The sequence below is a fragment of the Budorcas taxicolor genome, chromosome 3, assembly GCF_023091745.1.
Source record: "Budorcas taxicolor isolate Tak-1 chromosome 3, Takin1.1, whole genome shotgun sequence".
NCBI lineage: Eukaryota > Metazoa > Chordata > Mammalia > Artiodactyla > Bovidae > Budorcas > Budorcas taxicolor.
The window spans coordinates 95,813,613-95,839,490 of NC_068912.1; the positions used below are offsets into that span (position 1 = coordinate 95,813,613).

General features: G+C 35.4%; 1 protein-coding gene across 1 annotated transcript in view; it reads left to right on the plus strand.

Annotated features, from left to right (window-relative positions):
- The window catches only part of FAF1 (Fas associated factor 1), a 487,842-nt gene that overhangs the window by 332,137 nt on the left and 129,827 nt on the right, over positions 1 to 25,878 (plus strand). The window contains exon 13 of the mRNA XM_052636540.1: positions 13,095 to 13,249. Coding sequence (XP_052492500.1) covers positions 13,095 to 13,249 — 155 coding nt within the window. The remainder of the gene's footprint in view (positions 1 to 13,094; positions 13,250 to 25,878) is intronic.

Consider the following 25,878-nt stretch of genomic DNA (forward strand, 5'->3'; position numbering starts at 1 on the left):
GGCAAACTTTGACTGGAACAGAAAATAATTTTGAATTTATTATTCAAAATTCATAAAAGCAAATATAAAAGAAATCTAAGTTGCAAATTTTTTTTTAAGTTTTAGCAGTTAAACTTTTGAAATTATTGAAACTTAAACTGCATAAGTTAGGATACCCTTATATATTCATTATTTTTGCTAAGCCATTTCAAGGTGACATCATAGTTTACCTGTAAAAACAGCTGCATACACTTTTCAAAAATAATGATATTTTCCTACAGAATCACAATACCAGTATTGCTTGTAACATAATTAATAATAACTTCCTAACATCATCTAGTATCCAGTGCATATTCAAACTTCACTGGTTGATTGGGAAACCATGATCCAGTCAAGGATAACAAATTATATTTGTTAGTTAGATTTCTTATACCCTTTTAAGCAAACACTCCCTTTATTCCCCACCGCCTGTTTTTATGACATTTGCTTTGTGAAGAAATCATGTTGGATGATTACAAATTGTTCTAAATTCTCGATTTGTGTTATTGTTTCCTTGTGATATTATTTAACTTGTTCTTCTATCTCTGTATTTCCTGAGAAATGGATATTAAGGCTTAAAGCTTTGTTAGATTCAGGTGAATTTCTTTTTTTTTTTTTTGCAAGAATGCTTTTTAAGTAATGCTGAATACTTTATTATAATCAGATTTTTAATGGTTATAGAGTGCATCACTGTATGGCAGTGTTATTTTATTTAAACAATCACTTATTGTTGAACATAAATATGTGTGAAAGAATATTTATAGTTCTAAAATAATCTGTTTTTCAATTCATTGCTGGGTATGAATGTATTTGGGATTAATTTGTCTCTGCTTTCCGGCAAGATTGCTAAGCAGTTGGAGTAACAAGAAAATACAAGGGTCTTTTATAATCTAAATATAGCTCCCAAACAGGCATAGTCATCTGTTGAATTCCATTTAAAAAGCTATTAGAACCATTATAACTTTCAGTGATGATATTTTATTTAAATATACAATATGTAATAGATGAAAGAACTTTTTACTGCATGCCTTTGTACAGTAAATTGGTATTTGGATTTATTCAGACTGCTGATCCCCAGAGGAACATAAACTCTTAATAATTTCTGGTATTTCTAATGAAACAGTTGATTGTTTGCTTTTGATTAGTGAATTAGTATTTTAACAACTGAAAGTCATTGGTTCATGTAATTAAATGTGTTATTTTATATTAGATTGATGCCAAAATCCATTGACTTCTTTGGACTCCTAAACCATCTTTATCTTTTTCTGCTTGTCCAGGGATTTTTTCTTTCTTCATTTCTCTTTTCCAAGTTGAAGGTCAATAGCAGTTTATGTATCATTTATTACATTGCTGTAAACTTAAGATTTATCTGCATAGTGGATAAGTTATTCAAAATTAAATCTGAGAAGAAACATTTATTTTAGTCATCAACCAAATTATATACATATTCCTTTAAAATTAAAAACAATTGTCTAGAAAGTATAGAAATAGTACTACTGCTTTAGGTTTATATGGTGTACTATGGTTTGTGAAGCTTTTTCCTATGCATACATATTTCAACCCCACAACAAACCAGTGAGATAGGGATATGTAATGTCAGTATTCCAATTGTAGAGATGAGGAAGCTCAGAAAAGCTACATGACTTAACCAAAGGCAAATCAAGGGTAAGCAGTAGAGGCCAAGTAAAAGTGCAGGTGTTGTAACATATAAAAGTGTGTTTTATACTATACCATCTTACTTCCAGAAGCTTTTCAGTGCTAACTGCTAAACTACTGTATTCAGTTATCAAACTCATCTCTTCTTTCAGACTGCACATTTGAAAGTTAAAAGAAATTGTTTTTGATATTTTTTTTAAAAACCTCTGAATGAATCATTTTTAAGAAGAGTTTTCCTATTATGTTCAAACATTTTAAGGCAAGTATGACTGATACTATGGGATTGTTACTAAATTTCTTTCATCTTAAACATCACATGTTTAATTCAAACTGTGGGAGACACATTAATTTTACCAGGGCAACAGATGAGCCTTGAGCACCAGCAGTCTTCACTTGAAGTGAGAAATTGAGTTCTAAGAGTAAATAAAAACAAGATTGAAGGTTTAAATCCTCTGCTAGGCTTTTTGAACTTATATACTCATTAAATGTTTATTGGAGTGGTGGGATTACAAAGGATTTGGGGAGCTTCATCAACTGGTATATAGTTAATCACTAAGTAAAACACTACATTTGATAAAGTGTTTCTCACGATACACATTCAATTCATCTTAATGAAAACTGCTCCAAACTGATTTCATTTGAGAGCACTTAGTGAAGGTACTCACATTCTTTCTGCCTTTTTTATGAGAAATTTACAATATTGTTTAAAGTAGAGCTTCAACCTCAGTGAAACAGGTATTCTAAGTTCTTGTGTTTAAGTATATTGTGGAAAGTTTTGACTTCTGATAATGAATTAATCGGTTTTATGATCTCTTCTTTGCCCTTAACTGTTAGGGATGTTGATTGAATTGAAGGCCATAAATATTTATTGTATGCCTATTTAAGGACCCAGGATATAGAGGTTTCCTGTCCTTGACGTGTCCACAGTCTAGTAGGGAAAATGTGTGCAGTTCACTTCAGTCATGTCCGACTCTTTGCAACCCTATGGACTATAGCCTTCCAGGCTCCTCTGTCCTTGGGATTCTCCAGGCAAGAATACTGGAGTGGGTTGCCATGCCTTCCTCCAGGGGACCTTCTTGACCCAGGGATTGAACCTGCATCTTTTATATATCTCCAGCATTGAAGGCAGGTTATTTACCACTAGCACCACCTGGGAAGCCCTAGTAAGGAAGATAAAACAATATATAAATAGATCTATAAAATGCTTTAGGATCAAAGAGGAGAGGTACTTCATCTGCCTTAGAAGTTGAGGGAGATTTTTAGAGGAGGTACTTCTGACCTAAATCTTGTAAGATAAATAAAACAAGCAAATAGAATTCTAAACAAAAGAAGGTCATAAGGAAATACCAGAAGATTGTAATTGAGGCTGAAAGTTGCTCAGTCGTGTCTGACTGTTTGTGACCCCATGGACTGTAGCCTGACAGGGTCCTTTGTCTGTGGAATTCTCCAGGCAAGAATACTGGAGTTGGGTTGCCATTCCCTTCTCCAGGGGATCTTCCTGACCCAGGGATCGAACTTGGGTCTTCTGCATTACAGGTGGATTCTTTACCGTCTGAGCTACCAGGGAAAATACAACCAAAAAAATAAGAGCAAAACAATGCAAGACAGAGAGTTGGATTGCCTGGTATGATGAGGCTGAGAACATCAACAGGAGCATAGAGGGGTCTGTGATGCTCTGGCATTACCTGGTGTTTAAAAAATATTTGTTGAATGAAGCTTCCATTTTATCTATAGATAAGGAAGAGCCATTGGTTTGCCTCCTTAATTATAGTTGCAGAAGTTACCATCAGCCGCACGCATGATTCCCTGGGATTTTCTTCCCCTAAAGAAGTTTCTTTTTCTCCTTATAGCCTCCGCACCTCTCAGTTCTGCTATCCCTAAGATCACTTCACAACAAAAAGCCCCCCAGAGAATGATTAGACATTTGTAAGTGACTAAAAATCAACAGCAGTAAAAATCCCAATGCCAGGGCTTATGTCCCATGTGAAAGATTGTTCCTTTTCCCAGCTGCCCTTTGGGAGACTGGGCTTTGATAGCAGTAATCCTGTTATACTTCCTTAGATCTTCAAACCCAGTACTGTTTCCAAATATTACACATGAATTAAGGAAACCAGTGCTTCAATTCTTGATTTCCCACTTAGTAACTCTGTGTTCCCAAACAAGTAATGAGCCTGTTTCTAATCTAGAAAAAAGAAGCGTTGATGATAATATATGTATTTACTTCATATGGTTGTTTTGAGGATTAAGTGGGATCTCCTCATAAGTGCTTCCCTGATAGCTCAGTTGGTAAAGAATCTGCCTGCAATGTAGGAGACCCTGGTTCGATTCCTGGGTTGGGAAGATCCACTGGGGAAGGGAAAGGCTACCCACTCTAGTATTCTGACCTGGAGAACTCCATGGACTGTATAGTCCATGGGGTTGCAGAAAATAGATATACAACAAACAATAAAGTTTACTGTATAGCATAGGAAACTATAGTCAATATCTTATAATGACCTGCAATGGAAAATAATCTGAAAAATACCAAAACTGATTTTTTATGCAGTACATGAATAAAAAAATAATAAAAAAAACTGTTCTTAACTTCAAGAACAGTTCCATAAAGGAATTTTGAGAACCCATTTGAGCATTTATAGCTCTAAAATGAATACTTTGCTCTAACAGTACCTTGTTCATTATCAGGTTTTATTACACTCATTTTAAAAATTGGCCCATTTTAAAGTAGTGCTGGACAAGGAAATGACAACCCACTCCAGAATTCTTGACTGGAGAATCCCATGGACAGAAGAGCCTGACAGGCAAAGAGTCGCACACGACTGAGCAGCAAAGTAGTAGTGCTCTTTCTGCTTCCTCAAGTTAATAACCTAAATACCATCTTTGGTCAATGTTTCTTAAAAAGAAGTAAGCACTAATCAAATCTGAAGCCAGAACTGCGATTGTTAAGTTTCTAGCACTCTATCATCCAGAAAAATCAGCCAAACAGACCTATTTGTGCTTTGGAAAATATGCAGTTTGTTCATCATGTCTTTGTTTTCTTTTCAATTTAAATTCCTTAAAGGCAGACAGTGTCTTTAGAGTAATTTTTTATGACAGCTAGGATAGCATCTGGCACATGTATGAGATAAGAACTATGATGCTAGTATAATTTTTGAAGTATGTTTTCATATGAATGAAGTGTTTGTTAAAAGAATACAGATACATTTAAAGTAGCAAATTAAGTTACCTCATAATCCTAAACCTGAAAATAAGCACTATTAAATGTTTTTACTTTTAAATGTGGTTTAAAAAAGAAAAGTCTCCAAACATATACATCAGTAAAAATGTTGCTGGGTTTTATAGAAGTGCAGCCATACTAAATGTGCTGTTCTGTAATTAGATATTTCCACTAAACAGTATATAGTTAGCACCTTATCTAGAATTTGCCTCTAATTCTCTGAGTTATCAGATCTACCTAATTAAAATTGTAAAAATCTTTCATGTTTATAATAAAACTTTTTTTAATTGGTTAAAATTAATTAGTTTTAAGATTGCTGCTGTGTGAAGCATTCTTCTCAATTTATTGCTGTTCACTATTTTTTGAGAGCCATATAACCATATTCAAAACAGCTATATAGGTCAAATTTATTAAAATATGAAAAGCAAGGCTGATTTTTAGTGGGCTTTAGTCATATTTGTATCATTTCTCTTAAGGAGCCCTCCCTGTCCCTAGAGAGTATCTGTTACTCATACTACCTATTTGTAAAGGATAAAAAGCTAAATTGGATCTCTTAAGTATTCCATTCGTAAATTTAAGAAGTTTGTTCTATATCTAATCTTAAACATTTTCATTTAAATATAAAGAGTATGGTAGAAAGAGAAATAATGGGAATTCTTATATTTAGTTCTGAGCCCCCATTTACTTGCCGTGCGCTATTAAAATTAGGTTACTCAATCTCTCTGAGCATCAACTTAAAAATTTGTATTGTAGTGCATACCTCACAAGGTTAACAAGAAATTAATATAAGTAAAACATCTTCAAAATGTTTGTGAAACATCTATAAGATTGTTTGCTTTTAGTAGATGGACATTGAATAAATCAGGCAGATTTGGATTTGAACCTGGAACCTGAACTGACTATATAAGCCAACATTTTCTCTGAAATGGAGATTAAAGTACCTTGGCAATTAACCCAGCTTGAAATAATGAATCCTTACCTTCACAGTAACCAAGTTATTCAGATGCACATACTAGGGAAGATGAATTGGCCTACATAATTGGTACATGTAAAGGAGCAGTAGGAAATCAGACTGAAATAGAGTAGACTCGGCTTTCAACATGGAAATCCGTGAATGCCAGCTAAAGACTATTGTTATTGTGAGGTAGTAGTTAGCTTTTGAAAGTGCTGAAGAAGAGAGTGACATTGTCAGAAAAATAAGTATTGTGGTGGCAGTTTGTATCAATAGAATGGATGGAAAGGGAGAAATTGGTGGCAGAGACTGAGCAACTGTGTATGTTTGTATATGTGTAATTGTGGAGTGTCAGGCAATGATTAGAAAATCATAGTACGATAATAGCACAGTGTAGTTTACAAACTTTTTGACTCCTGCGTTTCACAGCCTGTTAGCTTTTGTATACCTTTTTATACATTTGTATCTTCTAGTATCCTGTTTCTCCCACACCCTTCTTGGAGTGCCTAACAAAACAGAGAATAATACTGCTTTTGTCATAGACCTACACTAATGTGTTCTGACCTTTCTTTCCTCTGAAGCATTTCAGTAGAATCTGTTGGTTTTATATTTGCCTTGTCATTTACAGTCTTTTATAAATAACTATATTAAGAAAATCAAAGTATCTCTGATGTTAAGCAGGGCCTAGTATCTTTATTAGAAGTATTGGGAACTTAATTTCTCTAGCATATACACTTAACGAAGAACAGGAAGCCCCATGAAGAACTCTAAAGATCAGTTAAAAGAGGACAATATAAGTAGGGGCAAGCAATATAAGTAAATATTTCACAGAAAAGAAAAGTAAAAACAGTCAGTTTGCTGTAACAGCCAGTGAGTTGAGCTTCCAGTTTATTTTTTTATAGTTATTTATTCATTCTGACTGTTAGTTCTTGGTTTCAGCACACTGTTCGGCTCTTAGTTCCAGCACACTGGCTGTCTAGTTATGGTTTGTGGGTTTAGTCACCCCACAGCTTGTGGGATCTTAATTCCCTGACCAGGAGTCAAACCTGTGTCCCTAGCACTGCAAGGCAGAGTCATAACCGCTGGACCACCAGGAAAGTCCCAGGCTTCCAGTTTCCTTATTCGTAAGAACTTTAGGCACATGGTTATCTTTCTCAAAGATATTTTATGACCTGAGTAATACAGTTTGAACAATACAAACTGATAAAGCTCTGTACCCAGTGAACACTTGTTAGCTTATTTTACAAAGAGAGTTTAATTTTGCTTTAGGCTTTTTGGTTTGTTTGTTTAACTTATGACTTTCACATGAGCAATCTCCCAGTGTGAGATTCAGATACATCTCAGATATATACTGTGTCTTCAAGAATGCCATTCCAACATCTGCTTTAGGAAGTAAGAGGGAAAAGATACCATCCTAGCATCTCTTCATCTTCACTAGCTGGCTATTTTCTTTTGGAACTTCTCTAGTTGGTTGCTATCAGTTGGTCCCTCAACTCGGTTTTAGGAGCAAAAAAAAAAAAAAAAAAAGAGTGTCACAATTCTCTCCAAAATCAGTCTGCACTCTGATTCTTTACTCTTCAAAATTACTAGCTTGGAGTTCTTTGAATACAGCAGGCCATTGACATCACAGGGCCTTTTCCCAACCTTTTCTCTTTGCTTTTACTCTTTTTTCCCTCTTCCTGTTTTCCACTATCACCTAAAGTTAAATTTCAGCTCAAATATCACCTTCATAAAGAAGCAGCCTGTCTGTTGTTCATACCTAGGCGCAAGGACCCCCTCTATATAATAGTCATATCACCACTCCCATCTAAGAGTGTTGGACTTCCAAAGCTATGTGTCACCCAAGGCACGGAAAAGAGAAATAGCTTTCCCAACGTCACAGAGCTGGGAGGTGGTGAAGCAGGAATTTGTTTCCAGACAATGTAGCTTCATGCTGCTGTGCCACAGTTCTTACTATGTGCTTGAGTCTTGGTTGGATGCTGGCTGGATCTATGAATATCCATATATAGGAACAAGATTGTAGAAGTGGGCAGTGAACTGGGATGAACTAATTAGAGCTGGCCGTGAACTAATTAGAGCCTAGATTTAAAACAATAAATAAGATAGCTACGGAGGTCATTTTGAGGTACTGGAGAAATTTGAATATGGATTTTGTGTTAGATAATTGTACAATATTAAGTTGTAAATATTGTAAACAATATTAAATGTCTTAGGTGTGAGTAAAGAAATAATGATTATGTAAGGGAATATCCTTATTTCTTAGGAGACAGACACTAGAGTGGAGGTGTCATGATATGTGAAGCTTTAAATGTTTCAGGGAAAGAAACATGAAAAGAATGATTGAGTTAATATGGCAAAATGTTAATAATTGATCAATCTAGGTAAAATATAAAAGAGTGTTTACTATTGTATCAGTTTATCAGTGGCTTGTATCATAAACCACCCCCAAACTTAAAAGAAGAGTGATGATTCTATTATGGCGATGATGTAAAAGGAGAAGGGAAACTGAAAATGGAGAAATAAAATTGGGTCCCAGTTTACACAAAGATAATTATTTTTAATTTATTTTAATTCATATACTGAAAAACATATGAAATACCATTTCTAGAAATCATTTGTCATATCAACTTCAAAATCATTGAACACACAAATTATGGATATTCTGGTACCTAAAAAGAAACTAGACAACTTTCTTTTCAGTCCATCAGCAAATATTTTCTGAGTGTCTGCTCTGTGCCTGGCTTATTTTGAGACTTAGCCAGCTCATTTCTTCCAGCTCTAATGTTCTGTAGTTCTGTGATGCTGAGTATCTAAATACAATAGCTACTGTAGCTCAGGGCCAGGTCACATTGGTTGCTGTCAGCCTGGCATTTTCTAAGAGTCGACTTAGTACCTTAGCACCTGGATTTGAATATGAAGATTAGTGAAGCCCTGAAATTGCGGACACAATTAAGCATCCCAAACACTAGTAGGAGGAATGAAGGAGTTGTATTTTTATGGCTATAATTTATCTTGAAATGGCCTTTAAATCCTTTATTTTGCATGGATATTTTCAGAATCTTGAGCCTAACAGCTGCATTTTATTCGGCACCCATTACGGGCCACACATTGTAAATAGGTATTTTACCTACTATATCCACAATCCTTACATCTTGCCTCAATAATTACACAGCAGTTAAGTGGCAAAACTGGGTTTAGCACAGTTTTTTCTGTTACTTTAATTCTTGGAGGCTTTCCTTTAACTGTGTTACCAAAACCTAGATCACAAAGAGGGAGTCTGAGGAGAATATAGCTAGGCTGCTTGCCTTTTTCGTCAACCAGACTTACACTCTCTCTGCCAAATTAGAAAGGACAAATAAAATGTACATTCTTTAAATGCCCTGATCTTACTGCTTCTCATATGATACTGCAGTTAAGTTTTTGCTTTCCGCATTTGCCATCCCCTCCAGACCCCCAACTTTTAGAGAGCACGGGAACTTTGTTTTATTCATCTTTATATTCTCAATGCCTAACACATAGGCACTCTGTAAATGTTGTTGAACTGAATTATTAATGGGCCAAAGGGAAAAATGGTTATAGTAATGGAAAACAAAACATTTTCCTATGCTTTTTCTATGTACTAAATGCCCTTTCTTCACAAAAGCAGTTTTCTGATATGCTCAACCCAGTTCTCACTGTTTTGGCCTGTGTTTAGTTGAGTCGATAAAATAATCAGAAATCTGAGTCTGGGAGGGGTTTCATTTAGGTGCCTATAGTTTAATCAGAGATTTAGGTAACCAAAATTTAGTAGCATTTTCATATTATTAAGTCTTAACATTTTACCTATTTTTACTGTCATAATAGCAGAAGAAAAAAATTTCGTTGAAAGTTGAAAGCATTATTATGTTTGGGAGAAAAGATTATTTTAAGATGTTTCAATTTTTCTTGTGAAAGCTACTATGGGAATACCCCCAATCTGAAGATCCTTCTCTGATACTCTTTGTATTATCTCCTTTCTCACAGTTTAGAGCTTAAAGTGAGATTTTTTTTTAAAGTGTGTTTTCCTGGCATCTCATGTTTAACAGTGTCAGGGGTTTGTGTCCCTGGAACGAAAACTGTTTCTCCAGACCCTTTTTTCTCTCAGCTTCCAGTGAAAAGAGGGGCGAGGCGAGCCAGTCGCTTACCACAAAGCAGTGCCACCACAAAGGAAAGATTAAGGGTTTAGAGAGAGGTCAATGTGGGTTTTTCTCTAACTAAACACTTTCCTAAAGTTTCCTTGTGGAAAAATAATGAAGTCATCTCAGAGTTTTTAAAGAATTTTTATTTCTTTTTCACCGTCTGCATTCGCTTGTCTTCTCAGCATGGATGTTTAATCTTCCTAGGCTTTGTGAATTGGTCCAAATGAATAAGTGGTGAGCTGTCTCTCTAGGAGCTAGAGGCTTATTCTAAGGGCCTAATCACTGAGTAAACACATCTTTGCCCTCCCTCTCACAACTGCGATATAATAGTCGAGATTCTAGCACAGTAACCTGGATATTGCAGGGACCAATGCTTTGAAATGCAGAATGGTTGATCCTCCAAAACAGACAGTGCCTGATCTTCGCCTGCCTCTTTCTTCTTCTTTTAAATTAAATATTGCCAAAGAGATGCTTTTTATTGCTTGATATTGTGCATTAGTGCCCTGGATTTCCAAGTTTAGTTTCAGTCAACACTGTCGGCTGCACTTATAGGGAACTCTCCATGTTGGGTTTCTTAGTAGCCTCTTCAGTATATGTGTGTTTGTTTTGGAAGAGCATTCAAATTAAATCAGTGATATAGCAATGTAAATTGCTAATCTCTTTCCCAAAGTCTAAATGTTCCATTGCAGTGTTCTTGAGAGAAATAAGCATTTTAAAGATTTAGCCATTGCTATTGTTTGGTTAAAAATATGCTGATTCAAAAATGGATAGCTCTCTTGTTCCCAGTGTCTCTTTAAATGTAGTTGCTGAGATATAATCAAGCAGAATTAGAGGTTGACATCTCTCTGTCTGTTGGGCTAGAGAGCTTCTAAGGAGAAGACTTGTTAGTGCTGAACTTGTTAGTGCTGCCAGGTTCATATTCCCACCCCTAAAGCAGTAGATTTCTAGATTCATTTACTAAGAGTGATTTGGCTACCATTTGGTGTCTTTTTTGCCAGAGGGCTGTCGTTGATACAAACCAGCAGTCCTGTTTCTTTCCTCAAATATGTTGAGACCTGTGCTAACTTAGGGATGCAAAGAAGACCAAAAGAGATCCTGCCCTTACCCTTGAGAGACTTTGTTTAGAGGGGAAACTGGTTAACAATTATAATATAACAGAAGAGATAGAGGCCCAAAAAGGAAGCGCTCCACTGCCTTGGAGAATCAGGGAAGGCTTCATAGAGGCATTTACTTTGAGCCTTAAAGATTGAGTAGGAATCTTCCAGATAAATATCTCTCCCACAATGTATCTGATTACAGACTTCCTAGATACCAGCTACTATTATCTGCAGGTGTCAACATAGATGAAAAAACCCTAAACCTTTCTTGTTCGATGTTTCATCACTACTGCTTCCTGCTGAGCCTGAGACAAAGAATATTTTAACAAATACTTGTTGAATGAATAAATTGACACCTGGAAGCAGCTACTGTTGGAGCTACTTACACTCAGGAGTTCTGCCCTTATTCACATTACATGCTGTCTCTGAGGCCCCAGAAGTACTGATGTGTGAGCATCTGGTGCCTTAATACTCTACAAGCTCTCTAAGCCTGGAGTGTAGTGTAGTTGGGTTCTTTGCTACTTCTATAGTATCAAAGAAAGAACACTAGGCTTGGAGTCAGTCAATCTGGATTCCAATCCCAGATAAACTACTTACTTATTAGTTGTGAAATTTAGGATAAGTCAGGTTTCTAAAGCTCAGTTTCCTCATAGGTTAATAAAGTTAAGAATACCATTTTACAGGTTTATTCTAGGGATTAAAGTAGATAATGGGTGTGTTAGATAATGGGTGTGTAACTAACACACTCATTTTGGAAGCATCTACTTCTGGCTACCCTCACATAGTACAAAATTTTCCTTTGAAGAAAATAATGATTATTATTATTATTAGGATTGTTTATCAACATAATTCCAAGCATCAGATGTTCATCAGCATGAACCCTTCTTCTGTGAATGGGTTAAATAAATAAAAACCCTGGGTTATAATAAAATCCCATCTTTTGTTCATCTTACAACACAGCAGTTTTTTTCATCATCACATTCTTTTTCAATATGAGGGGAAGGACTCTAAGCTTCCTTAAAATTGTCCTTCACCAGAATTTCACAGATTAGTTTGTGTATTTATCATAATATTTTACCTTTCCATTTCCTGGTAACTGGCTGTTCTTAAACTCCACTCTTCTATAGCGTAGCACCAGAAAATTAGTTAAGGACAATTTAGGTTCTTTAACCACCATTGTTGTGGTTAAAGCTGACATTTGCAAATTATATTGCTCAATATCAGCTTTTAGTTTCAGTTATTTTATTGATTATCTAGCTATGACAGAGGGTACATTTTAAAAGAGCAAATGTCATTTCTTGAAAGCAAGTTTTATCAGGCAAAAAGGAAAGAATAATTTTCTATATGAGAAACTACATTGGATATTTTCTGAAATATAAACTAGAAAGAACTCATGTGAAGTAAACATTTTTCTATCATCCTTTCAAATGGCAAGTAGATATCAATCACATGTTCTGAAGTAAGGACTTTGACATGGAAAAACATTAAGGACTTTGAAATTACCTGAGGAACTAAAACAAAAGTTATTTCAGACTTTTTTCTTTCAAGTAGAAGAGACTCTTCAGTGTTCAGGTTAAAAACATAAAAAATATGTAAGAGGAGATTTTGGCATTCAGTCTTAATTGGTATTTTTTTCTCTGTATTGTTGAATAGCTCAGAATTAATTTTCCCTTTACTTATAAAGTATGTACTAAATATGAAGAATTGTAATTACATTTCCTTTAAATAAAATGCAATCTTATTTTGATTCATGCTTGAGATAGGCTTGCACATGTTAACAGGAATCTGTGACAGCAGTCTGTAAGACAGAGTATAATCATCCGAAGCAAAATGTATTCAAATTAGTAGATGCTTTAGGAGCTCCAGGTGTCAGATACTCTTAGGGAATAACATTTAATTTTTATCTTTGTTGTTTGTATTGACTGATTGTGCCTTTCAAAATTCAAGGAAGGTTACATCAGTGGATATTTTAATTCATCAATCTTTTCTCCTCTTTTCAGAGAAAGCTTCTTGCTATCTACCTCCACCATGATGAAAGTGTATTAACCAACGTGTTCTGCTCACAAATGCTTTGTGCTGAATCTATTGTCTCTTATCTGAGTCAAAATTTTATAACCTGGGCTTGGGATCTGACAAAGGATGCCAACAGAGCAAGGTAATACTGTTGTTCATAAGTTATAAGTTGGGCTTTTATTTTTTTTAAGTCATCATTGTATTTGATTTATCATCATAAACATTTTCATCCTCAGCTTTTCTATTATTACATTTAATTAGATAAAAACTGTTTGTTGTAGTTAATATATGCAGTTATTTACAATTGTGAAAAAATACTTTAATAAAAGATTTCTTAAATTCAGGAATAACCCCAAAACCAAAATACATTGTTCTTATCTTTTTGCAATAATAAAATACATTTCTTTGTACTGTATATTCTAATGTTCTAATATGTTGTTGAACATTAAAATCTATTTCTAATAATATTCAGGAAAGACAAGGAAAATATAATATATAATCCTACTAGTAAGTTTGCTTTCTTAATAATTCCAGTGATGAAGGCAAGACATTCTGGACTAGTCCAGTGGAGTTGGTAATAGCTTAACTCTAGCATATGCTAATTGATGTAATCGCTTTATTGCACACATTCTTTTGCACACAGCCAGCAATACATCCATATTCTCAGTAAAAAAAAAAAAAAAAATTCCCTTTCATAGCTGTCAGGATAAATTTACTTTGTTTGTTAATCATAATATCTGTAAGTAATGAATAATTCTTCATATTTTGCCTATTTGAGTTTACCTTCTGAAATATATTTCATCGTGTTTAATTACACTTGTGGCCATAACATCCTGTGATGCAACTTTGGGTGGTGTTAACACAATCATAATCACAGCCTGCTGGTTTATGAACAGGGAAATTAAATTAATTCATTTCAGGCAATCCTATTGTAGTTACATGATTTAAATGACTGTAGAACAATTGGAAATCATCTGATTTGTCTTTTTATTATTTTATGGCTCACTGAATTTTTGTTCATCATTCAGACTTTGTTTTATGTAATATGAATATGGAAAGAAAGATGATTCTTCCCTTAAAAGTGAAGCAAAAGAATGTTGAAGCAGTTTCTTCAAATAATACTTCATTTCTTTAAGTAAATGGTTAGGAATTTTCATAGGATGACTTCGTTCTGCCTTGGAAATATTCCCTGTTATACATAAGTAAAGAACCTTTAGCACCTGTATTTGTTTAAATTAAATCAGGTTATTATTCACACTCAGTTAAAGGTGATGAAAAGCAATGCCAAAAACAGATAAAAATGCAGCATCGAAGGTCTTTCATGAGGCAAAATACATAGACTGGAGACTTGGCTAAATCTTTTGCCATTCACTGGCAGTAAGGAATCTCCTCCTTTCCTTTTATCCACAACTCGATGGAGAAGGAAACACTATTTCTAAACCATCTGTAGTGGCTAAGTTCAGCAGGCTACCTGCTGTTATTTTGTTCTATCCTCCATTTAATTCCTTAGTTCCTTTTATTTTACAATGACAAAAAATTGCAGTGTAGTTTCTTTTGAAAAGCAGTGTTTGAGGGTTTTTTTTTTATGACTGGCAATCAACAGCCATGTAATTGCTTTGTTATGTTTTACTAAAGAAGTCTGTTAAGTAGCACAACTTTGATACACTAGTAATAAGAGTGTGCAGGTTACAGAGACACCTGTGGTGACCAAAGCGACAGAAGCTGCTTATTAGAAAGAGCCAGTACAGCTGTGTCCTATTAACTCCTTATGACACTTTTTTGAAACACAAAATAAAAGCCTTGTTGAAGGCTTTAGAGCTCTTTCTCAAGGAGTTGCAAGACCAACTATGAGGTATGATAGGATATTTCAATCAACATTTATGTGGCATCTCATTATTAAGTTACTGTTATGAAAATAAAAAGAAATGATATTAAAGACTAAATAGAAACATTAGGAATTTAATAAACATTTATAGGAACAAGAAACAAGGCAATGGGGAGAAAACATAATTTCTGGGATTTAAAACATTTGGCATCCTTACTCAAAGTCAAATTCTATCCATATTACAAATTAAATACTATTTTAAGGTATTACATTTATCTCTATAAAGTAATAAGTAAAATTATATTGCTGCTATTTGTGTACAGCTGCTCATTTTTACAGTTAAGGCCTATGGTAAAATTCACATTCTACAAACACAAGATGACAATTTGCTAGAATGGAATGTTCTTCCATTCCATACTTCCATACTTAAGAGTAAAAGTAGATTTCCTTTTGATATACAAAATTATAAGCGAATTACTTAGGCTGATATATTGCCCCCCAAAAGAGTTTGGCTTTAGCCACAATTTTCTTACCATCTACCACAGATTCATCTAAATAAAATTATCTAATTGAGTTTCCATCTCTGTGATGTCTATAAGCTGTTTAGTCTGGATGCTTCCTTAGTGGTTTTATGAGACTGTCCTCTGATATGATAGCTGGGGACATTAATGCCCAAGACAGGAAAAGACTTGCCAAACTATTTTATTTTTGCTTAAGAAATATTTGGATTGAACCTACAGAAACATTAGTCCTCCATAATTTACTGTGAATCTCTTCTGTTTTAAGTGAAGGATATTGAACTAAGTGAATACTTTAGTTAAGTTACAAGAATATGAATGTGAATTGATATTATAAGTTAGATATCCTAGTTTTGCTAACAATCCAGAATGCCTGATTTCGTTAACAAACTAGAATAAATAAGAAACAGATTTCTATAGAATGTTACAGGTATACACCACTGAAGATATAGATGGTTTGGATTTCCCCCTTCCAAAATGATTCTAGTAACTTTCTAAGCTGAATGCTTAAGTTAATCAGTCTATATCTGTATAATGGATTAGAATAACTTCTAGATTGGTTGTGGAACAGTCCAAATATTAACTAAAACATCAGACTTTAACAGTAGTGATTACTTGCCTCTTTTCTCCCTCACTAAATCATGATCTTCTGGAAGGACTTATTTTATTTGTCTCATTAAACAAAGCACTTTACGAAATTCTGGGGAAGAAACTCAGTAAGAATTTGACAAATGAATGTATTCATTTAATTCCACTTAAGAATGTTGCTTATAATTTCAGTATTGTATATCTAAATGGAAGTTTCTTTCTTAGAAAATTCTGTATAGTCTTACTGGCTTCCAGGTATAGTTGCATTTCAGAGCCATTTTTTCTTAAAGCAGTAGGCAGAAAGCCCTTGTTAGTCTTAAAAGGTGCTAGAAGATATAATTTCCCAAATATCCAGTAAAACAATGATCCTGATAAAAACAGTAGGATATAACTGTAAAGAAAAAGCTAAAACCAAATAGATAATAGTAAACAAAGAGATCTTGTAATTCAATGGAAGTGGCTAAAATATCTTAAGAAAGGTATATATTGCTCCATGTTTATTCATTTATTAAACATTTATTGCTTCCCTGGTGGCTCAGATGTTTTAAAGGATCTGCCAGCAGTGCAGGAGACCCAGGTTCAATCCTAAATCAGAAAGATTCCCTGGAGAAGGAAATGGCTATACGCTACAGTCCAGGGGGTCACAAAGAGTCTAACACGACTGAAGGATTAACACTTTCACTTTTCAAACATTTACTGAATGTTTAATATGAACCAGGATCAGTGCTATGCACTGAGGATGAAAAGTTGGAAAAGATACAGTGCTAATGCTTAAAACACTCATAGTCTAGTAGATAAGACTGACATAAGAGCTAATATGTAATATGAAATATATACAGGGTACCTTGGGAGTATAGATGAAATTCATACTGAGTCATTCTACCTGAGTGAGCCAGGGAAGGACTTGAAAGAGATGGCACACAGAAGGTGATAATAGATTTTCACTCTTTCTCTTCAGAGATTTTTTAATATTAGCAGCATTCTTACTTTATTGAGTTGCTATTCTTACAAAAGGATATTGGTACTATAAATTTCATAATTAGCTATCTGAATTGTGGAGGAGAGAAAAAATAGGAGTTGGCCAGCTAATGTAATCCTGTGTGGTCTGAACCAAATTGAATATTAAGGCCAACCAATCAGGATAGACAGATCTCAAGAAGTTGTTTTGTCAATAATTCATGCTGGTATTGGCATCTGCTTATAGGCAGACAGTGAAGCAGAGATCAGGAACCCTTTGGACTTGTAACATGTATAAAACCATGGTGGATTTAACTAATAAACATAAACAACAAAAATATTTTTAGCATAATATAGAGAGTGGATCGTCTATGAGAGAATAATTTCTTGAAATTCAGAACATATACCACTTCTAGGAAGCCTTGCGTCTACTCCCATTCTTCCCTTGCCTCAGTCTGGGTAAAAATGCACATTCTGTATACTGCCATAGTATCACTGTACTAACTTGTGTTGATGGCATTCATTATATGAAATGTTTATGGTCTATCTCCCTGTTAGGTTGTCAGCTTCCCAGGGGAGCTATGTCTGTAATGTCAATGCATTAAAGTACCTTTTAAAATATAAGTGTTATATTGATAGATTAAACCAATAATCTCTAATAGGATTTTTGAAACATAATGAATAAGAGAGATGAGCTTGGATAGTGGAAATATCATTGGAGATGCTACCATATCCCTCTAATTGTATGATTTTCCCCAACAGCCATTATTAGGAATAATAAAGCAAAAGCCTTCAAAAGCCTTCTCCTTGGAGAATGAACTAAAAATAACTAGAAGGGGTACCTCATCTTCTGCTAACATTAGTACCCCAGGCTGTTGTGGCCTCAGCTTGTGTGCCCCCGGAACCCGCTGGCCATCTGGAAAGAGGATTGAATTCTAACCAAAGACAAGTTTATCCACTGGTTCCAAAGTTTCTCCCCCAGACTCACCAAGTCTCTCTGATACCTCTAAAGCAATTGGTCTTTCAAATTGGGCCATTTGGGATGGTACTCTGAACCTTCTGCTTTGGTGGTGGCTTTGATTAAAATAAATATGCCCATTGGATATATAAGAATGGTGGACTTGCTTCATTTTGCAGTATGTCAAGAAGCTAGGCAAAGGTCCATCTGGGCACCATCATAATTAAATATACATAGAACTATATAAAAAACTCTTATTAGAGCTATTTGGGACTGGGTAGTGGGAATATTGACACATGAGTGCCCTTGATGTTGAACTACAGGTTCTTGACTGTTTCATCAGGGAAAGCCATGTAATACATGTGGCACAATAAACCGCCTGTATTAACCAGTAATAAGTAGGTTAATGGGTATCACTTGTTCTGAATAGGCCCATGTGGCTAATGTCTTAGTACATCCAGTATAGATATTGCTTTAGATTATCTCATTTTAGAAAATTTAAGCATTGAATTTGACTAGGATAGTGCAAACTGGGTAATCAGCAATGTTTGAGTGCTGAAGAATGAGCTGCTTATATGTAAGTTCCTGAGATGAAAATGTTTGGCACATCAGTGGACATGCCACAAAGTGTTAAAGTAGGCATTGCACACTATTTCTAAGTGGTGTTCAGAGTAGCTGCAGATAGAACCCTAGGAATTACTGACAGAGCCTGGGTTACACAGGTTACGTGTAACACATGTAGCATGACACAGTTAGTACCAGTGTTCACAGACAATTCTATTGCCTATCAATGTTAGCTTTTGAACTTAATGCCCTTGGGTGCAGTATAATAGGTCACTGTAGACTTATGCTGCTGTGCTGACAGGTACTTGTTAGCCTTGATATTCAAGTAATAGTTTTCCACATTACTTAATCTTTGGCAAGAGTTAATTGGCTTAAATCTCTTATTATCAGTAGGTTGTCTGCCTGCTCTTTCCATCTCAGTAATTAGCCATATCACAGTGGCTTACCCTTAATTTCAGACTACTTGCTGGTTCATGCCTGGCTGAAGCTAGCTGACCATGTTACCCTAACCCTATGCTTCCATTTAATCCAGCAAATATAGCCCAGGTGTGGTGTCTCCTTGGGAGACACAAGGAGTGTTAATTTCCAGCTGCTTCCCTACGAGCAGATATGGATTCTGCAAAGTAGCTGATAAAAACAGATGGACATGTTATGGTCAGAGTATTAAGACTTCCAGAGTGCCTTCATGCCAGATTTCCATATAATTTTCCCCAAACTCCTTTATTTCCTTTATGACACATTTTCCTTCCAAATCCTTATAAAGGAAATGTATTGCCATCCTAAACATCCCAGGTCAAGGCTTAATTAATGCTTTAAAATAAAGGTTCCAAAACACCAGGAGAGTTTGTCATTTTCTCCCTGGTTTGTTTTGTGAAGAGGGAGGAGAGAAGGTGAGGAGGAACCCCTCCTGTTCCATGATTACATCCTACCCACTCATTTTCTCCTTTTCTCCTCTGCTTTTGATTTTTAGTGGCGGTCTTAACAGAATGTCAAGATCAATTTGCAGCATGGTTTAACTCAAGGTTTGCATTCTGCCAGCAGCAATTGTCCCTGCAAACAATGCTGTGTGTTCTTGTAACTTCAGAAGCTTTTAGAAGGATCATGGCAAGGGCAGCATCTAATGACTTTATTAGTGTAGGGTTTCAAAATGGGCTCAGTAATTGTTCATATCTCTTCGTCAGCAAGTCATAATTACTGTTCAACACTGTCCAAGAGTGCACTTGTAAATAGTTTCCTAATAGTACTGAAAGGAAGGAAAAGAGGGAGAGGATAAAAGGTGATGGCCTCTTACAATTGAAAAGAAGCCAGTCTGTATATAGATGATGGCTAAACTGTTTACAATACATTTTTTACTCTTTCTAAAATAGACAATTAAAAAATAAAATAAAATAAAATAGGCAATTATCCTTTTAAAAGCGTTCTTTGATAGAACTTTAAATTACCACTTTACAAGCTTTTTTAACTCCGATTTGGATACTTCCTACACTCCTACCTAGTACTACAGTCATAACTGTCTGGTGGTGCATGCATTGTATCTGAATCAAGCATTTGTGTAAAAACAATTTTACTTCCTTGACATTCATCTATTAACAATGAATACTATTCACGAAATATGTGTTTAACTCAGATACAGTTGTCTGTTTTCACAGTCTACATGAAGACTGTTACAGAAGAACAATGCAGGGTGATACTGTTGACATGGCAGTCCAAAAGCACATTCAAGTTTTTGTCAGATCCCATTTTCCTCATGCGCTAGACTTTCCTTATTACTCTCTTGGAGTTTTCCTTGGTCTTTCTCCTAAACTCTGTGCTTTGGGTATTCTAGGGATCTTGATTTTGAGAGTCATAGAATTAAAAGAATTGTTGCATTCTCAAGATATATAAAGTTTGAGCTTCATACCAAGCCTTCACCCCTTTGTGCTGTATTGCCAAATCCATACCTCTTGTGTGACTCCCATGTATAGTTTTGTGCAAATATTCACTTCTGATGGCTAGTTATCTTTGTATTTTAGGAAATACAGGTTCAAATAAATATGACTACCAGAGATACTCGATTCAATTTACATATACAGATTACTAAACATGAGTTATCTAATGAAACAAATTCAAAAACGATGACATTCCCCAAATAAAATATTTTTTAAAGTAATATACCCCCTCATATCGTTTACTTTTCTTATTTCCTGAAATTAATAAGATCTCAAGAAATTTTTCTTAATTGCTTTGTAAGTATTGATAATTTCTATATTTGTGGTTGTTTCTGAAGAATTTTTACTAATCATGTCATCTATGCCATTTAAATTGGTAGCATATTTCTCTCTTTCATAAATGCTGATAGTAAAATGCTGAGAGAAACTATAAAAGAAACATATTAGGTCAGTCATGTAAAACCACCTATGGAAACTGATTCCTTTGATACTTTTCCAATATTTGCCTTTCAGTCTACATAGATGCTCAAAAGAGGTTTAGTGCCCAATAATCTTAGTAATTGAATCTGCCAAACATACCACCAAAAATTGAAAGAGGAAATAACTATTTGTCTGGAGTTGAGGGATCAGGTGAACTCCTATTTCGTAGATGTTTAGGTAGTTCAGCATACGTTTGTATCTTTGTACTTGGTTGGTTGCATTATCATAATAGAGAAAAGTATCAATTTTATATATTTACAAATAAAGAGTTAACTATAGGGGTTTTTAAACAGCCATCTGTTAATTTATCTGTTGTTGACTGATTCAGCCTGTAGCCACAACAATTTTTAAAATCCTCCTAATAAGTTGTCACCTTTCATGTATCTTTCCTTTCCTCAGTATGTGATCAGCACCAAGAAAGTCCTCTTTAACATACTTCTCGACAGATCTCAACTAAGGAAAGAATGAGGCAAGTTTATATGAACAGTAAAGAGACTATGACTTTGATGTCTCAATCTGAGAAATTATGTTTCCCAGTCCCAGTATCCAATAAGGTATTGAAGGTTCTGAACTATTCTCAGATAAGTTACTTGATTAACAACCACAGCAACAAAAATTTATTATTTGGATGTTATGAAAGCTATGTAACTCTTATTTATTAGTTCTTAAAGCAAAACCTATTCACATTTAAATATGTTAGCTGTTATTCTAAAAGACTGATTTTCAATACAACTGTTTCCTCACTGTTTACGCAGACAGTCATACGTAAGTCATAAAATGTAGGTAAATTAAGAATACGACTCAGTTAGTCTGGGATTATGAAGAATAAGGGGTTATTAGGCAGGTGGTATGATATTTGTAGCTTTTTTTTTCTTCTGTGAAAATGTGGGGGACCTGACCCTATTTGAACTTTTTACCTCTAAAATTCTATGACCTTCTGATGATGTGAACACACAGTTTTCAATAGAAAAATGAGAGGTAAGCAAGATTTCATTTTAAAAATGAATGTTAATAAAGTTTGTAAGTAGATTGTAGCATACTGCCCTTACCAGCTTGTGATCCAATCAGAGTGACCTTAGTGGTGTCTAGCCGGAGAAGGCAATGGCAACCCACTCCAGTATTCTTGCCTGGAGAATCCTGTGGACGGAGGAGCCTGGTAGGCTGCGGTCCATGGGGTCGCTAAGAGTCAGACATCACTGAGCAACTTCACTTTCACTGTTCACTTCATGGATTGGAGAAGGAAATGGCAACCCACTCCAGTATTCTTGCCTGGAGAATCCCAGGGACAGAGGAGCCTGTTGGGCTGCCGTCTGTGAGGTTGCACGGAGTTGGACATGACTGATGCAACTTAGCAGCAGCAGCAGCAGCAGCAGCAGCTAAGGAAACCACAGCCATTTTCCACCTCTTTTACCAATAAAGGCATCTTCCTTATTCTTAAAACTGTCATTCAAATACTGACAGAGTCAGTAGCTAAGATCAAGATTATCAATACTGCTTTAAAACACACACACACACACACAGCAGTTGCTGTCATTAATTAAGCCTCAACTGTGTGTCAGATGCTGTATGTGTTGTTCAGTTGCTCTGGTCATGTCTGACTGTTTGCAACCGCATGGACCATCTCCTGAAGCTTGCTCAAATTCATGTCCATCGAGTTGGTGAGGCCATCCAACCATCTCATCCTGTATTGTCCCCTTCTCCTCCTGCCTTCAATCTTTCCCACCATCAGGGTCTTTTCTAATGAGTCAGCTCTTCGCATCAGGTGGCCAGAGGATTGGTGCTTCAGCTTCAGCATCAGTCCTTCCAATGAATATTTAAGATTGATTTTCTTTAGGATTGACTGGTTTGATCTCTTTGCAGTGCAAGGGACTCTCAAGAGTCTTCTCTAACACCACTATATATAAGCCCATTTAATCCTCACTCTATATATACATTACCCCACTTAACCATAATTCTGTAAGGTCAATGGTAAAGTCCAGTTTCACACGTTAGGAAGCTATTTTGATTCAGATTCTGTAACTTATTCAAGGTCACGTAAATGGTTGTACCAGATATAAATCCTAGATCTACCTGCACTTTTCTACTACATACTTCTTGTCCCTTGACCTTGTCAGGCTGTATTATTACCACCAAACTGTACAAAAACTGTGCATAGACCTGTGGGAGGTATAAGAGAAGACAGGGATCTTTTGGTTAGGGAACAAATAAACCCAAATTCACCAAATCTTAAAGAGTTGGGGGTTAGAAACATTCTTAGTTAACATCCAGTTTGCAGCTGTGCAGGCATTTTCCTCTATGTTATGTCTAACTGATACTACTACAGTCTCTACATAAAAAGTCTGCCTGCAATTTGGGAGACCCGGGTTTGAGTCCTGGGTTGGGAAGATTCCCTGGCGGAGGAAATGGCAACCCTCTCCAGTATTCTTGCCTGGAGAATTCCATGGACAAAGGAGCCTAGTGGGCCCCAAATAAGTTTGCAAAGAATCAGACATGATGAGTTACTAACATTTTCACTTTCACTTTGCTACATGAATCCTGCTAGGGACAGAGAGATGAAAGCTTCAAAAGATTTTGAGTGGCAGAAGTTTTTGCAATAGTACTTCTTCCCATAGAGAACTTCTGCAACTTCCTCCCTTTGGGTTCTAGTTTTGGCCTTGGAATTACCTGAAATAAGACTAGCTTCAGAGAGATGGTACGGGAAGGGAGGAGGGAGGGAGTTTCAGGATGGGGAACGCGTGTATACCTGTGGCAGATTCATGTTGATGTATGGCAAAACCAATACAATATTGTGAAGTAATTAACCTACAATTAAAATAAATAAATTTATATTTAAAAAAACAAAAACAAAAAATAGTGGCAATAAAAAAAAGACTAGCTTGTTTTCTGCATTGTAGTCTTTTGTTTAACCCTAACTGTCTTGTTTACCTTAATTTTCTTGCCTTTCCAACCAAGTATATTGATTCCTTCCATTGTTCCTCATATGATAGGGTATCTAGACCTAGCCCATTCTAAAGGGACCCAGAATCGAGCATAATACTTCAGTGGAAATTTGTCTGATGCTGTGCTCAGTTGTAGACTATAACTTTATTGTTGGCTTTTATTGAACTGAGGAAGTCAACTAAAATCCCTTAGCAGTTTTTCAGTATGGGGTGGTCCAGAATGGACTGGGTCTGAGTTGTTATTGATATTAAACCAGATTTCTACCATTCTCTACTAATGCAGTTGATTGGCAAGATCTTTTGAAGCTTGTGTTCTATTAACTCTCCCAAATTTTGTCACTCGTAAACAATACTTGAACTTCTTATTGTCTCCATTCCTGTTATCATTCTTGATAATTCTCTCAGTTCCCAGACTTGTCCAACTAGAGAAAAATTTTTTTCTTCTCTTTGTTTACCATACTTAGATCTGGTCATCAGTAGAAACTGTATCACCTTATATATTTTTATTTCAAACATCTGGCTCTGATGAACACGTCCTATTTCACTTACCTCCTCAAGTGTTACCAGTGCTAAATTTGTTTTGTTTTGTTTTTATCTCATCATGCCCTTCAATCTATTGACCCCCACCACCTGACCTCATCCACCCTTTCCTGTGTCCAGTCTTCATTTCCTTCCTTGTCCTATTTAAATTTCAAGGTTCATCATTATCACTTCTTTGTAATACTTGAAACTCTTTCATCTCTGTCTTCCTCCATTGCCCTCAATTTGTTGACCCAAACTATTCACCTTCTCTATGCCCATGCCTTGCAGTTGAACACTGCTGGAGACAATCACACTGATTTTTTAAAAAATAAGCACAAGCAAGGTTTTGTACATAAGCATTGAATTCAGTTCTGGCAGCTAAAGGAGAAAGGAAATGTGATAGGCATATCCTCACTCTTTCATCTATCCATCCAATGTATATTTACTTTATGTGCCAGGTACTATGCCTTAGAGTTTATGATTTACCATTTAAATTTTTCATTGTCTGATAAAAGGTAGCCTAATCGTTTGTGTCAAAATTTCCTGGCACTGAATTCAAAGAAGAATTTTATTGCATGATTTTCAATTTGAGAAACATTAGGAAATATAATAATAAAATATAATGAACAATTATTTTCTACTATTGTAGAAAGATGACTCACTTTAAATAGATGTTTCTTATATCAATCCCCTGTGAAAACAGAGGGCTTTGTATTAAATCTTTTTTCAGACATAGTAATTCTTTAGGTGAATACGGCCCTGAAATACTCCTTTTCTTGATCTAACTCATAACAGGCATAGAGCTTAGAAAAAGCCTTGTAGTAAACCTGGCCGTTCAACTTTCTGTCAAACATCAGCTGCCTCAAATGAGCCTTTGTCGAGTGCTGCATTGTAATCAGTTCTTGCTTGAAAGCTTTGATGAGTGACGAAGTGCTAATACTCTGTGCTGTTGGTCATTTATCTTTTAAAAACTTTTTTCCTGTGCATAAGACTTCTCCTGATGCTCTCCTACATTTTTTTAATCCTTTAGAATAATAGTTCTTTTCAAATACATAAGGAAATTGTATATAAATATTAAGGTCTCAATAGAAGCCAACCAACTCTGAAAAATTTTTATATAATAATGCTGAGTGAATCTTACATAATAATAAAATCACAAAGTCTCCAAATTCTGCAGGGAAAACAAAAACATAGACTATAACATGGAAAAAAATATGTATATCTTTGTTTTCCACCTTAGAGTAGGGCATAATCTTACTTTATGATGATTCCATAGAAGTGACAGAGCACTGTAACTTTTAATACTGTATTATTAGCACTGTATTATATGGATGACTTCTTATTTAAGTGATATGAGTCTAAGATTTGCTGTTATAACTTACTTTAGGAGCCATTTTGCCATATCCTTAATTTTGGGGGAAGGGATGAGAAAGGAAACCCCATTTCAACTCTAAAGCATATAATAGGGAGGAAAAAGAGGTAATATTGATTA